Source organism: Halyomorpha halys, unplaced genomic scaffold (genome assembly GCF_000696795.3).
Source record: "Halyomorpha halys isolate HHAL.00 unplaced genomic scaffold, Hhal_1.1 Scaffold682.1, whole genome shotgun sequence".
NCBI classification, from domain to species: domain Eukaryota; kingdom Metazoa; phylum Arthropoda; class Insecta; order Hemiptera; family Pentatomidae; genus Halyomorpha; species Halyomorpha halys.
In genome coordinates this window covers 324,942-341,298 of record NW_027106326.1, presented here as the reverse complement: position 1 = coordinate 341,298, position 16,357 = coordinate 324,942, and the positions used below count along the sequence as shown (strand labels likewise).

At 32.0% G+C, this 16,357-nt stretch overlaps 1 protein-coding gene across 3 annotated transcripts in view; it reads left to right on the top strand.

Moving 5' to 3' along the window:
• Positions 1–167: 167 nt before the first annotated feature.
• LOC106685338 (pH-sensitive chloride channel 2) overlaps positions 168–16,357 on the top strand; it is a 27,608-nt gene continuing 11,418 nt past the window's right edge. The window contains exons 1-5 of one of the 3 annotated variants that reach the window (XM_014427940.3): positions 168–348; positions 5,507–5,663; positions 5,732–5,943; positions 8,521–8,603; positions 14,217–14,390. In XM_014427940.3, coding sequence (XP_014283426.1) covers positions 293–348; positions 5,507–5,663; positions 5,732–5,943; positions 8,521–8,603; positions 14,217–14,390 — 682 coding nt within the window. In that variant the 5' untranslated portion in view covers positions 168–292. Of the gene's footprint in view, positions 349–5,506; positions 5,668–5,731; positions 5,944–8,520; positions 8,604–14,216; positions 14,391–16,357 lie in introns of those variants that run through there. The other 2 variants (XM_067044657.1, XM_067044658.1) reach the window with 2 other exon arrangements.

Here is a 16,357-nt window from a genome sequence, read left to right as displayed (position 1 = left end):
AACATGAAATACACCTTCTAATACCTCAGAATTTAAAAGTGACGAACTACGCTATTGTAGCGACATTTATGTTTGTTTGATGTTTGATAAGAGGATAACCTTGCTGTGTTTACAGTAATTTGAAACGAGCTAGCAGCTTCGCATTAAGGTCACACATTAATGAGGAATTATGGATTGATGAGTTGAACCACGGCGTTCATTTTTGCTTTGGCTCTTGAAAACGGTATTCTGTCGCTATTTTTTATTTTAGAACTTTTTTTTTTAAACTAGTATCGGATTCGGTCTTTGTGGAATGAAGAAATCTATCTCTATTGTATTAGTTGCACTTGTTGGTGGTTGCTGGACAACGTGAGTAAAAAGTTTCAATATTTAGCTATAAGGTCAAATTTTTCCCTTATATACAGTTCAAAAGGGTATATAATTAATTTTTGTTACTTTTTAAATGAAAAAATAATCCTTTTTATCGTTTATTTTCTTTAATTCATCGCTTGATCAACACTTATGCACAGTGGAATGAAGTAAAGGAAAGAGGGATATTATGAGCATTAAAAAAATTGATGAAAAGACGACTTAACATTAACAAATATAGAGTGATACCAATGGGTAGTTGCTCTACACGCCTGTAACGCTCCATTTTAACTAAAATCAAATTTACTGAATGTATTATAAATATACAACTGTAATTTCAATAAAGATATTTTAAAAAAAAAACATTAACAAATAATTAATAAAATGAAAAATGAAGATCTGTCAAATTAAGTATGATTTTTTGTTTTGTTTTTTAATTTTTAGATAGATATGATAAACAGGTTGAAAATACTTAGGAGTAATGCAAAATCAGAGACATGTTTTAATTTTAAAATTCAAGAATTTTGATATAACCATCACATAATTATTATAAAAATAAAATAGGAATAATTAGTATAATTTTTTTTCGGCCAAGACTCCCATTTGAGTCCTATACTGAAATAATTAGTATTAAGATTTTTTTGGCCTTATCTCAAATTTTTAAGTTTGTAAAAATTAATTAACACTTAGACGTGTAAATAATTAGTTATATTGAAAATTACTAAGAGTTGGATTTAACTTATTTATTTGTAATCTCTGTATAATTTTAGAAGTGTTGGTGTAATATTAACGAAATGTTGTACAAATGATGAATTAATGTATCTTAAAGAGTAGAAGATGTATAAAGGATTATTTCTTCCGGGAAAACAGTGATTAAAATATTTTTATATTTGTTTCATTATATGGAAGATTTTCTTTACAAATCTCGCGAGGTGAATTTCACATTTTTACTTTAAAACTCATGTTGAATTTCCACGATAATAGTTCATTGATGAATGGTTACTAAAGAATTACTTATCAAATATATACACTATATATAATTTATACATCATTAATTAATATATAAAGTTGATTTAATAATATTTCAAATTAGGGATGGGACCAAATAAGACGATTATAATCCTAGAGACGTATCATAAAACTATTCAAATCGCCTGCATATATCATAAGGTACAGGCTGCCAGCTGTAAATGCCAGAGACATATCTTAATATATATACTTATACCATTTAGGTAATATAATATTTTGGATCTAAAATTACTTAACTTCCTTTTCTTGAATGCGCCAACCTCTTAATCTCATCTGTACAGAGAAAAATAATAATAAACAATTTTGTGTATTCTTAACAAGTTTTATCTTTTTATTATTTAGAAAATGACGGTTAAAGGACCTGTGAAAATTTTCATTCCTGATCTAAAAATAAATAATAGCTTCAAGATGTTTATTCATAATAATTTGACCCAGTAAAAAAAATCATCATCATCACCAGAAAGTGGGTGTGGGACTCTACACTGAATATCTCATGTCTTGAGAATTTATTACCTACTCAAGATATCTGATCTCACAAGTTATGGGTTTTATACATCGGGATTTCAGGAAAAAAACAATTATTTCCTAAATATAGCATTCAAATCATGCAGATTATTATTACTTGAATTTATAATTATGTATAGAGAGCATATTTATTTTCCAAGTCGGGTTGCTGTAATATATTGCTACTGTTGCAGCATATTTTAATCTGATTAAACAATTAGCTCGTAAATTTAATAACCAAATATGTAACACAGTTTCATTAAATCTTTCCAATACAATAGAAATATAAACTTTTCTTATTTGTTTTGATTTCAATAATGAACCTTTATAATCGACCAAGAAAAAAAAAAATATCACCCTCAATTTTTGAGGTTCTATGTTTCAAGATGTATAGAATCCAAAAATTGATTTAAAAATATCAGCCTGTCCGCCGTACGTTTCCGGCTTTTCCTTGAAAATACCGGGTTGATTTTTTTGGTATTGGCTACACAGTTAAAGTAATATATTACTCGATGAAAATCCTCGGAACTCCATATTACCATCCGTCTTTCCATTTCAAAATAAGACTCGACTTGGTGTTTCCTACGTCCATTTAGAAATTTAGAGGAATAAATCCTCAGTTTTTACTATTGGCGTGGTCAGGATTTGCTTCAGGGCAAGGGCCAGTTTTTTTATATGTGAATGTGTTTCTGGTTGTTTCGTGATGTGGTGCTTTTTTTTTTCCTTTTATCTCATTACGATTTACTGTTGATTTTTTTGTAAATAGACTTTAAATTTTAAATATGATGTAAGGTTGAATTAAGATTCCTCGTCTTCTTATAATGAAAAGACCTTAAAAACTTGGGGTTTGAACTAAATGTAAGCCACTACTTAAACTTTACTGCACTCCATATTTCTAAGGTAAGGTGACCATATTAACTAAGTCAGGTTAACAATTAAACGATTAAATTATTATCAATGAACCGTTTTAAGCCATTCTTTTGACTGTATTCTGCATATTAAAAATACAAACAGTAGATTGGATGGACAACTAATTCTAGTTGGCATTTCCTAAGTTGGAAATTTGTTTCCAATGACGCTTGTGTCAGGTTCATATGTTTTTCAACGATAACACCAGAATCCTGGTTTCTGTTCAGCGCTTTGAATTTTCACGGACAATAATTTTATTGAGGGAACGTACCCCAGAGTTAATCCATCTAAGGATAATATAGAAGATTCGGTGAGACGTGCCATGGAGTACACGCCTGACTAGATGTTTTTCCATCTATGAGACAGAATTTATTTTCGTATTGCAGGGATAGAGAACTGGTCAGTGCTATAGATGTGTTCGGTACCATCTCATGGCCAAATCAGCTCCAGAAGCTATAGAGAGAGCATGTCCCCAGCAATATGTTTGCTCTTTTAAGGAGCTACCTCTAGAGTAGCTTTGGATGAGAGAAAATACCTTCAGGATCTGTTATCGATCCGGCTCTATGGACATTTGATTTGCAGCTGGGTGCACTAGAAGAAGAGTGGTTCCTTGATTTGACCAGCAGCAGAGCCTGCCTCAGGATAGAGGTTAAACGTAGCTCCAACCTTGTAACAAAATGGTATTAGAGAAAGAAGATAGCTGTAGCTACAATGCTGGTCATTCTTTTAAGTAAAAAGTTGAGTGGACACATACTATCACTTTACAGAGCAGGAGGGAGAATTCGTCCAAGTGTGGTGATAACCTGCTTTGGAATAATGTTTGTAATAAAATCCAACATAATAACATGATTGGACTATTTGAGAAGTAGGGTGATCCTGACTTGGCCAAAATACTTTCCCACAGCTCAGTCCCTTCAGCAAAATGAGTTCTCCCGGACTACTGGGTTTCAGAAGTCCTTACAGTGCTTGAAGGCTATCACGGCTAACTGCATTGCATTAGTAAGGATGTCTATTCTCATTACTCCAGGTATAGCGTTTCGAAAAGTTCCAATCATGCCGGAACGATCTGATCACTTTTGTGGCCCTAAGGAACATGCTCCAGAGGAAGCTTGCCTCTGGATACGCCTATTGTGTTTGCGTATAACTTTCCCAAAATATTACAAAAAATAAATAAATAAAAATAGCAAACAGACAGTGTATTGAAACTTAGTTTTGTTTCATTATTTAAAACAATGAACCTTTGTGATCGACCAAAGGAAAAAGAATTTACACCCTCTCAAATTTTGAGGTTTCACGTTTCAAGATAAATAGAATCTAAAAACACAGCAGATATTTTATCGTTTGTTATTTACTGAAATAATGCAATAATTTATTCAAATAATTAACCATTGTGTAATCATTTGAACGTTTTAACTGCAGGCTCAAAGTAATGTCTGATAAAAATGCAGACTGTTTGTTTTTAGATGTACTTTATTCAGGATCGTTAAAATGTGCTACAAATTTAATTTGTAGGGATTCATTTCTCTTAAAATACAGATCACCTTCGATTCCCGGTTTGTATATCCCAACTATTCCCTTATGTCTAGCACAGCTATTTCCCTCAAGCAATAACTGCGTGGAAACAGTCTTGTCTTACTCCCTATTATTTTAAAAATATATAATAAAAAAAAAATTAAAACACTTTTTTCGATTTTTATGTATTTGGTCGTCTTGCACCTGGAGCGGTTCACTTCTTTCAGCACTCCCCTCCATAAAGTGGTAAATGTACAGTTGAGGTATTCTCTTTAAAGGTGGATCCACATGTTGGCCGCTCGCCACGGATCGGAGGCTCGTTCAAATGCTCGGCAAACAAAGAGCCGACCATCCACATGTCAGTGTTATTCAGAGAGGCAAACATGGCGGACGTAATAGTGGTTTCAGCCATTGCACTTGGATTGTATTATTTTTATTACAAAAAAAGAAAATGAAAGGAAATTAAATATAAATAAATAAGATTAAATATAAAACTTATTATAAAAAGTACCAACAAACACCTTTAACCTCCTAACAGCTCTTAGTTGTAACTAGACCAAGAACAATGGTGTAGATGCTACACGAGCGCTCTCACGAACCCCTTTGATCTGTGTCCAAAAACCGACTCTCGATGGCTCGGCAACGAGCCTAGGCCAACCAAGCCGAGCCACCTATCCACATGCTCGCGTATGTCTGAGTTCGGCATGGCTCGGCCAACATGTAGAGGCCCCTTAAGGTATAGAATACTTCTCCAGTCCTAACTAAAATAGGAATAGATATACTTTTTTTTTTTTTGGAAACCTCTTGTATCTGTAGAAAAATGTAATATTTTCATATTACATTTTAACAATTTAAAAAAAAAAAATTATTCTGTAATGGTTTTAAATCTTACATTCCAAAATGCAATATCAATTACAAATAAGAATAGCCTACGCCATAAAAATTTAATTATTGCACAGTTAAGCTTTTCTACATAAAAACTGCCTGGAAACTAGAAAACAAATTCATTATTTCTAATCCGACTTGCTCAAGCACGATTTACAAAAAAAACTGAGAAGCAGGTCCCACTTTTGTTTAAAAAACAAATGAAAGAATAAAGTAACATCATAAACGTGTGCCTATATGCCCAAATCAAGTAATGTATACTCGTTAAAATTATATAAATATTTTTTTTAACAGAAGACATCATTATTGTCTGTTTTAGGGGTGAAAATTGCAACAACACAGATTTATCGGCTAGTAACTTTATAGACTCTCTTTGCTATGATAAGTGGACAAGACCCAGCAACGGTTCTTATCCCCTTTCCGTGTACGTCCGGATTTACATATATTTTGTGGGTGCGATAGAAGCTCAATACTTGGTGGGTAAGTGTTTAAACCGATTATACAAACTTGATAAAAATTCAACATAATTTTTTTATATTTTCAGCAATTCACAACGAACGTTCTCTTAAGTTATAGATGGAAGGATAACAGACTGGTAAGGGACGGAGGTATTATAGAAGGAGAAAAGTCCTTATTAGAGAAGCTTTGGAATCCGCATTTATATGTGGTCAATGAACAAGATAGCAAGATTATGGGGTCAGGAGAGGATGTTTTGCTCACTATACATAGTGACGGCACTGTACTCCAGTCTACCAGGTAATGCTTATTGAATATCATTATACAATAACCTTAACTAAACATTACATGGAATGGAATGTGATGTGTTGCGCAATGCTATCGATAGTTTATTTTTCCTAAAGTTTCAATGTTGATAGCCTTATATTCCAAGATAGATTTTCAGCAGGTTACTCAATAATTTTCTTACGTAATAAGAAAAGCTCCCTTACCTCTTGATCCGCCACTGTTACCAATACATGGATAGTAGAAACGAGTAGGATTGTATCAATCAGATACGTTGTAGCATATCTTGAAAAGAAGCTAATTCAAGGAGTTGAGCTCAAAGTGGTTCTAAACCAGATACGCCCAATGATACAGGTGGTATCAGCCTTGATTACGACCCTAATCTGTACTCGCTAACTACTTCAGCTCCTGGTGCTCTCATCGTGAGACCGTCGTAGGCGAAGTAGTGAAAGCTTCACTTTAGCAACCTCACAACTACAGCAGCCCAGCTTCCATTCAGGCATAGGTTGGTGACTTTTATTTAGCGGTGGCCCCACAGAATGCATACTCGACCTTCTCACTATGCTTTAAAAAAAAAAGTGCTACCTTCGTATTAATTCCAGTCGGCTGGGTTAATAGAGGTGAAATTAACCTGATCCAAATAGGTACAACGCTACAGGAGATTTGGCCCCCATCTCCATTCCATATCTCACCCCAATTTTTGATTGCTTTAATGAAAACTATGTATAATTACGAGTCAAAATTCATGAGTCTGCCAAGTATAGGTAGAGGGAATAAAAATTGGCGGCTGTTGCAAAGCGATAAAAAAAACTAATTTTTCATTCGGAGCTCTATATCTCAAAAAGTAGCAACAACACAAAAAAATCTAAGAGAACGTCATTTAAAGAAGAGTAAATTTGCTAAGATATGAGCCCTAATAGAGTTATTTACGTTAAATAGTTTTCGAGGTATAGCTTTTTAAAAAGCAACATTTCATAAAAATGTTGTATGGGACGTACTGAAAGATCAGTAATTAGTGAATTTATTTTGAAAAATCTATATCTCAAAAACCATTTGACGTGCAGATGTCTATTAGCACTCAAATTAAAACTAGTGAACTTAATGAGCTATGAAGTATTTTATGATGTTTATCTTCTTAGGAGTAGTAGTTTACATGAAATTTGCTAAAATAAATTCATTTATAGTTGTTCAGACAAATTTTCATTTGCCAAATTTATATTCATATGTCAATATCATAAAAACTACTTCTCCTACGAAGATAAGTGTCATAAACTACTTTATAGTAAGTTAAATTCCCTTTATATTTAGTGTTGGCAGACATATGTGCTTCTTATGGATCTAGAGATATATGTTTTCAAAAATCCAACATTTTATACATACAACTATAAATTACAATTATGTGAGTTTATTTTGTCAAATATCATAAAAACTACTACTCCTACAAAGATAAACATATTAACTATTTTGTAGTAAATTTAACTAGCTTTAATTTGAGTGCTGGCAAACATCTGTACGTCCAATGGTTCCTGAGATATAGATTTCTCAAAATAAATTAGCTAACCACTAATCTGTCTGAAGATTTTTAAGAAATTTTGCTTTTTAAAAAGCTATATCTTGAAAACTATTAAACGTAAATAACTCTATTAGGGCTCATATTTTAGCAAATTTGCTCTTCTTTAAATGACGTTCTCTTAGATTTTCTTGTGTTGTTCCTACTTTTTGAGATATAGAGCTCCGAATGAAAAATTAGTTTTTTTTATCGCTTTGAAACAGCCGCCATTTTTTATTCCTCCTACCTATACTTGGCATACTCATGAATTTTGACTCGTTATTATACATAGTTTTCATTAAATTAATCAAAAATTGGGGTGAGATAACTGCCTTTTTTTCTTCCCGGCTCTTGTACAATAAGGTAGTGAATTCCTACCTTCATCAAATGCATGCGACCCCTTACCTGCCATTACAATTGTCAGTTTCAATACCATAATTAATTTTTATCCAAAAAAACATAACAAAGTACGTGATAAGTTCAATTTAGATTAAAAAAAAAATGTTTTAGCTGGGTGAAAAAATTATTAATATCGAAACAAAATTTTTTAACAATAAACTTAATATAATTTAAATTAAAATAACTATTTAAGCTTGCATGTATTTATATGAAAATTCCTTAAATCTATCTTTTTTAGCAAACTAATGCTTAAAATTAGCTTACTCAGTATCAAACTATTGGTGAATCTGTATCAGCTATAAAAGTGTCATACGGCTGAGAGTATCGCTACCACTGGAATACCTATACAAAATATTCCCACCACTGGATAATTTGACCCAATTTAACTATCACCTATTCCACTTTAAGTTGGTATCCGGGCCTCTTCATCTATATTTACTCATCAACCATAATTTAATGTATTGAAATCATTGATTCGACATCAAATATTACTATCAAGCTCAATATCTTCATAATATTTGCGTAATTATTATGTATAATTTCCAAAAATATTCTTGCATAACCTAAATAACACATTATTGAATTATCAGTTCTTATTTTACATATTTTCTATAATATTTACTATTTTTTCAAATGTTTTTCAGGATGAAAATGTCGTTGTTGTGTCTTATGAATCTTAAAAAATTTCCATTTGATTCACAACATTGTCCTATAGTTCTTGAAAGCTGTAAGTATCAAATATTCTTTTGAAAATCAATTATATTTATACAAAATAATTATCTCTTCATTTCGATCACTGTTTTCAATTGTATTTAGAAATCATATATTTATAATTCGTCCTTACGTTGCGTCATTTCAAAATTATGGTAAACTGGAGGTTTCATAGCCCATATATTGGGCATTTATTAAGATGAAGGAAAAATATTAAGTGTTTTAGAATCATTTTTTTTTTTTTTTTTTTTTTAAAACCGGCCAAGAAGCACCGCGGCCTCAGAGGGCCTATTGTACGCCGTCCCTCCTCTGCTCAAAACAGGCCAATTGCCTTTGCAAATCTGGATACTGTATAGGGATCCACAGTTTCGCAAAGTTTGGGATCCAAGATACAATCCTTACCAAAGATGAGGAATCGCGTTCTTGCTACTGCATCACATTTACACATGATGTGATAGGCAGTCTCTTCCTCCTTTCTGCAGAACCTGCAGATAGGGGACTCTGTCAGTCCCATTCTATAGAGATGTTTATTTAACTGACAGTGTCCTGTATATAGTCCTGTCACCCATCTTAGGATACCCCTATCCATATTTAGAAGGCAGTTGCTTCTTTTCGGGTAGGGTCCTTTGAGGAATATTTTTGATTGTTCCATCCCTCTGGTATTTCTCCAGAGTAACCCACCCTTGCTCTCAGCGATCTTTTAGAATCATTATACGAACATTAAATGTTAGGAGTGGAATTAAAACCCGAATTTCCTACATGGAATATCATTTTTTCAAGATTGAAAATTCGTTAAATTTTATTCCTTATATAATACGTTGTGAACTATCAACCTAACAAAAACAATTAAATATAGGTTTTTCAAGCTGAGTCCTAATAAAGTTTCCTCATGCTTAATAGTTTTCATGATAGTTATTAAAAAAAACTTCCAAAAACGAAAAATCACTGTTTTTCCTAATATTGGTCAATATACAAATAAATATCCTGGAAACTGGTTTTTATTCGGGAAAGATCATCATAAACTACTTGAAAATGCATTTAACTAGTTCGGTTTCTGCGCTGATGGGTTCAGTAAGTCTCATAGCTTTTTCAGTACGTCATTCTCAAAATATGACACATTTTACATAATTTCATCGAGTAAAACTATTTTTTATACTAACTTTAAGTGATAAAAATACTTTATACTAATCATATTTCAGTTACTAAATTGATATCTCTTTTAAATTAATAATTTGGATTTAGTTTTAAAAAATTGAGATTTAGTATAATTTTCTTTGTTAATGGGGATGAGGAAATACAAAACAATTGTTATAAAAAATCATTGAACTTCTTGTCGACTCCTATAAATTTTTACTGAAACCTAATTTCGTTGAAAATAGATTTTTTCTAAGGAAAACCGCAAATCCAAAGATGTACAAACTTACGTCACATTTTTCCCATGATCATTTCCTTCAATTATGATGTTGTATATACCCTACCCTAAAATTATGTCTGGATGTAGCCGTTGCTTAGACGAATGTTACGGCACTCTCGACTTAAATAGCTTTATGTACCTGGTCTATTATGATTTTTTGAAACAGTTTAAATTATTTATCAGTGAAATTGAACTTTCTTAAATAAATTTCCTGATATTTTATGGATAATCCATGAATTATAGATTGGAGCATCTAACAGCCAGTTTATTATTACACGACAAAAATACTGACGTAGCTTTATTAACTGAAACTCGAATCATCAGTAGAGGATTAACATATATACTACATTACCAAATTTATGGAACGGACCACCTCGACAGAACAGCACATGGTAGCACTGCTGTCATTATCCATCGATCCCTTTCACATTACTTAGTCCTTCAACAAGTCCAAAATTTCCTACAAACCACAGCCGTATCGAATCAAACCTCTCTTTCCCATAACACTTGTAGCGGGTTATTTTCCAACCAGAATTCCCAATTCCCAACCACAATTCAGTTCCTTCCTTGATTTCCTTGGACACCATTTCATTCTAGTTGCAGACCTTAATGCACAAAACCAACAATGGGGAACTAGTACCACCGATTCCCGCGGACGATCACTGCTGTCTGCAATCAACTTCCTTCGTTACAACATTCTTTGTCCCGACTCTCCTACATACCGTGCACCGATCTTAATCGTAACCCTGACCTCCTGAACTTCTTCATTCACAAAGGCTTAGGCATCTAAATACTTCTTTCTCACGCCTCGATAACCTATCTTCAGACCATAGTCTACTAATCTTAACCATCTCCATATCCCCAAGACCAATATTGCTCTAATAATAAATCAGAGTGGGGGAGGGAAGGGCCAGGCTGTCCTTTTGAGAGGGAATCATATGAACATAACTATCCTTAGAGGATTAATTTAATTTTTACTTTTACTTATTAGTATATGGAATATACAGTAAGAGAAAGTATCACGATCTTGTATCGAATTCGAGATTTCGATGGAAATATATATTTTGTGATTCCCTGTGTCCAAAAAATATAGACTCCCAAAGTGGTCCATGTGTGGTGTCGATAAAATCGACCGATGAGTCAATAAGTGCCACTTTATGAAATTTATTTTTCATAACAACTCTAGTGATTTTTACTAAACTCGCCATGCCAATGTGGAATTGAAGGGTTCTCAAGTCTCATCCTCATAGAAATTGTCTGAGCGGGCTTAAATGACGATTTTTTACAAACTCTTCCCATAAAGTACCTTTTATTTTATTTAAAAAAAAAAAAAGTGCTTATTGTTAGCAATAATAAAAAATAAATAAATACAAACCGAGACCATCCGAACTTTCCCGATTACATTATGACTTCGTTATCTTTGTTAAACAGTCGTATTTTTTTGAGGCCCAAATTTATATTTGTTTCTCCCACCTCAAGAAACTCTAAAATTGGAATTTAATAGCAACAGCAGAATAAAAATAATTAGTTCAAAATTTTCGCCTTTCCGGTTCTTTGGATTTTTCTTCCTCGAAAATTACAAAAATAGCTAGAACCTATCTACACAATACTTTGGGTCGTATGTAGAGTAGTAAGTAAAATTGTTCAATGCGCGTACCGCATTAGATTTAATTTATTTATCTCTGTTATAAATTAGAAACATACAGTTAAAGTTAAAACAAGTTAGTAAAATAACCAATAAAACGTGTGTACGAGATAAGAAAAACAAACTAATAAAATAATTTAAAAATAATAAAATCATAGTCAACAAAAGAAAATAAAAAAATAATAACTAAAAAAAAAACACTAGGTATATCAAATTTACAAAGATAATAAACTAGTACTATTTGAAATATAACTAACTAAAAATACTATCTGTAAAAATTTCTTTAGGTAGGAGGAAGTCTTATGTTCTATTGTATTCTAAATTATATTATATTATGATAATCAACATATTTTAAAATTAACAAAATAGAAAAAGAAAAAAAAAATTGCTACTGAAAATTATTTGATGAACGAAAATTAAATTTAAACATTTTGAAGAATTCTGAAATCTAAAACTAATGATTAATTACTAAGGAATCGAATAAAAAACTTCGAAATAATTACAAAGGTGAGTCTATGAGACTGTTTCTTAACTTTAACGAGATTCATATTAAAAATAAAAAAATGAAAATATTATTTACTTCATTTACATAGTCTGTTAAAGGGTCGATAATCAACAATTAATACTTCAATACATGTCAATTGTAAATAAAGTTATTGATTATTAAAACTACTGTGATGTAAGAACTAATGATTATATTGGGTTGTAAAATAAGCTTGAGGTACCATTTGTAAAATAAGGCATCGTGGTACTATTAATAACTATGTTTTGATTTATGAGTCTCTTTTTTGTGAATATGATATTGAGTTGTAAAAAAGTTCGTAGTGTTTTTCAATATTTCAATTTAATCCTCTCTGTGTTTATAAAATCATGTTGACTTGCTCAATAATGTATACATATTCTAGAAAAGGATTAGTTAAGGTGCTTTTATGCATCAGTTTCAACCGAGATTCCTTATCTTTAAGTGGTATTTTGCTTGCTCAAAATGGAAGAGAAAAAAACTCATTTTCGTCATTTAATGATTTTTTTATTTCTGAAAAGGAAAATCCGCTGCACAAACGGTTAACAAAGTTTGCAGTGTGAATGGCGATTTTTCCTAAGGAGAAAGCACCTTCCACAAATGGTTTGCTCGGTTCAGAACCAGAAATTTTGACTTGGAAGACGCAAAGCGCTCGAATCTTCCTTCAACTGCTGATGATGACCAAATTCAAGCATTGTTCACACCCAGTTGGAACAATTTAAGGCAGCGGTTGAGCAAAAGCGTCCAGCATTAGCTGCAAAGCCATAGATTTCCATCACGATAACGCCCGTGCTCACGTGTCTTTGCAGACCCGGCAGCAATTATTGGAGTTTGGCTGGGATGTAATCCCCCACCCACCCTATTCACCAGACCTTGCCCTCAACAGATTTTCACTTATTTCAGGCCCTTCAAAATTCTCTTAACGGGAAACACTTTAACTCGCTCGAGGACTGCAAAAACGCACATAGAGTTCATTGTGCAAAAATCTGAGAAGTTCTGGGAGGACGGAATTAAAACATTACCTGAAAGAAGGCAACATGTAATAGATCAAAATGGGTCATATATAATTGATTAAAAATATTTACAAGAATCGTAACGTAACGATAAGTTTTTATTGAAATCACCAGCAAAAATGCTACGAACTTATTTTACAACCGAATATTTACAAAACCTTCTTGTCATCAGTGAAATACAACAAATGTAATCTAGATACGAATATAACAAAGATATATGCACACTATGGAGGTAAAAATTCAACTTCGTATATCAGGGCCCCGTTTCATAATGAAAGCTAATAGTATTAGTTCAAAATACAAGTATAGAAACAACGTGTTAATTACACTAATACTTATTGTTTTCATAATAGGAAGGACTATTTGTGATATTACAGGTATTAAAAAAAGTACTAAAGTATAAGTTGCTATTGTACAAGTCAGTGTAATTGTATTAAGTAAAATCAACAAGACTAATAGTATTAGTTGCTACTTTATTATGAAACAGGGCCCAGATTGTTCTACTTCAATATCCTCTTATCTTCAACATAGTCTTTCTTCAGCATCAACCTTTTATATTTCTTATAAAATCGATGGGGCATTTTCCCTCTCAGAATTATTATCTATTATTAATTCGGGGGCATTTTGACAAAACAAAAACCAAGAAAAGAATTTGGTTCTTTATTCAACTTTATCTGGGGAACCATTACACGTACAGAACTTTATGGGAGCTCAATATTTAGCTGATTATTTTTACATTAAAAAAGGTATGGATTATTTTTGTTGAAGATATTTTACTTGGTATGATCAACACTATATATCCAAATTATTAAAGTATTTAAGAAACACCTGCCACAGGAAGTATCTGCGTAATTTCGATTTTTATTGAATTTCTATTCAATCAATATTGAATTAAAATGACAAAATGCTGATATTTTATAAGCTATTACTTATACAAACATTTTCATTAATACACGTTTAGTTAATGGCAATTACCTATTTTGCTGACATGTTTTGTATTAATTAATTATTTCGTATTAATTCCTTGTATGTTTCAGGGGGCTATAACACAAGCGAGATAAACCTTGAATGGGAGGAAGATTCGCCTGTTACAGTCAACTCTAACCTGGAACTTACTGAATATAACTTAGATAACACTTGGACAACAAAAAGTATAAATTCTTATCTCTTTCCAAGATTAGAAAAGCCAAAAACAACATACAGTAAATTTTGTAAGTGAAAACAGTGACGATGAGTAAACCGTAGTAATTTATCATTATTAATGGTTAACAAGGCTTCACTAGAAAAAGCATCCATTTCAGAAAAAAATTATTAGAGAGATCGATATTTATTTGTTTGGGGGATTTCTTTATACGGAATGAGCAGTGTATAACAGTAGTAAAATATACCCATTGCATACAGGTAATAATAAAAAAAAAATTATCGGGCACTAATTATAAAGCCCGTTGGTAGCACAGGAAGTTAAGGAGTCAATTTAGCAAGATGGACTCTGCAGTGGTGTCGGCTCATATCAAGCCAGGAGGTAGAAATCATTACTTGAATAATGTTTCACTTGCTTTATGATTACATTAAGATAGCCGCTAAATCGTCTAAAACATCAAAAATTAGGGGTTTTGAAGAATAATTACACTGAAGTAATTGTAAAACACAATTAAAATTAATGTAATTCTGTAAAAGTAATTGCAATTACTTCTTAATGATAAGTAATTAAAATTACAATTACTTCTTGATCTTTAGTAATTGTGATTACAACAACTTGTAATTTAACTCATATGTGAATTCAGTTCATTTGAACATATTTTTTATAAGCAGATATCCTAAAAGTTAAAATGAATCGATACGCAAGTGCCCGATCAAAAAATCGTTTTATTTATTTTCAGCATCTTCCAGAATATATAAATAAACTGTCATATGTAAGTAAATCTTAGACTGAATATCATTTTCATATAATGGAGCCATTGTAAAACAGATTTTTTCCTGTTTTGTGTTAAGTATTTGTAATCACTGTTACAATTACTTGCAAATGTGGGAAAAAATAACAATTCCAAAGAATGTAATTGGTAAGTGCAATTGCTTTGGCTTAGCTTGTAATTGTAATCGTGATCCCATAATTAATTGTAGTTGACCAAGTAATTGCAATTACAATTACAAACTGTGCCTGGAAAGGGGAAGGTTGACTTTTATTTCGTTTCGGCCCCACGGAATGAAAACATGACGCTCCCACTCCGATCAAAGTAAGTTGATTACCTGTAGGATAACACCCCCATATGACAGAAATGACCAGATAGGGGATAAAAAAAAAAGACCAAAAATAATACATGTAATCGAAATATCCTCTCTGCATTCATTTCCAGATTGTCCTAACAAAATTGGTATTAACATGTACAGTTTTTTTAGCAGTAAGAATGGAAAATTAATATCAAAATATTTTATAACAAATTTTGTAGCCGAATTTTTTTTAGACCAAACAATTAATAATCTTAATTCGCTGACAATTAATAAACTTAATTTGTTGAGAACGTTAAACAGATTAGGCGTTGTTGCAATAAATTATTGGGGGGTCTAACCTGAAATGTGGTCTTTTTATAGTTTTTAAAAACCGTCCTCTTTACATAGAGTTTATAGAGCATTTCTGAGTTTAATAACATCTTTTAGTGCAGTTTGAAGTAGGTTCTCAAATTTCCCAATAGCTAGGATTTTCGAATTATTAGGGAGTATTAACTCCCCTAGACCCCTCCCGTAACGACGTACCCCCAAAGCGACCGCTAAGTCCGCTAACCACTTAATTTACTCTAGTACTATTACATATCATATCTTATATTTAAATGTGATAACTTGTAAAAAAAAGGCATCACATTCTTCAGCATTAACATCAATAAAGAACGTGCTGATGATTGAAAATTTTAAGAGATGAGGTTGTAGTGACCTCGCAACTACTTATAGTACAAGAGCCCAAGAGCAGAAAAAAGGCAGTTATCTCACCCCAATTTCTGATTACTTTAATGAAAAATATGTACAATTAATAGTCAAAATTGATAAGTCTGCCAAGTATAGGTAGGGGGAATAAAAAATGGCGGCTGTTTCAAAGCGATAAAAAAAACTAATTTTTCATTCGGAGCTCTATATCTCAAAAAGTAGCAACAACACAAAAAAATCTAAGAGAACGTCATTTAAAGAA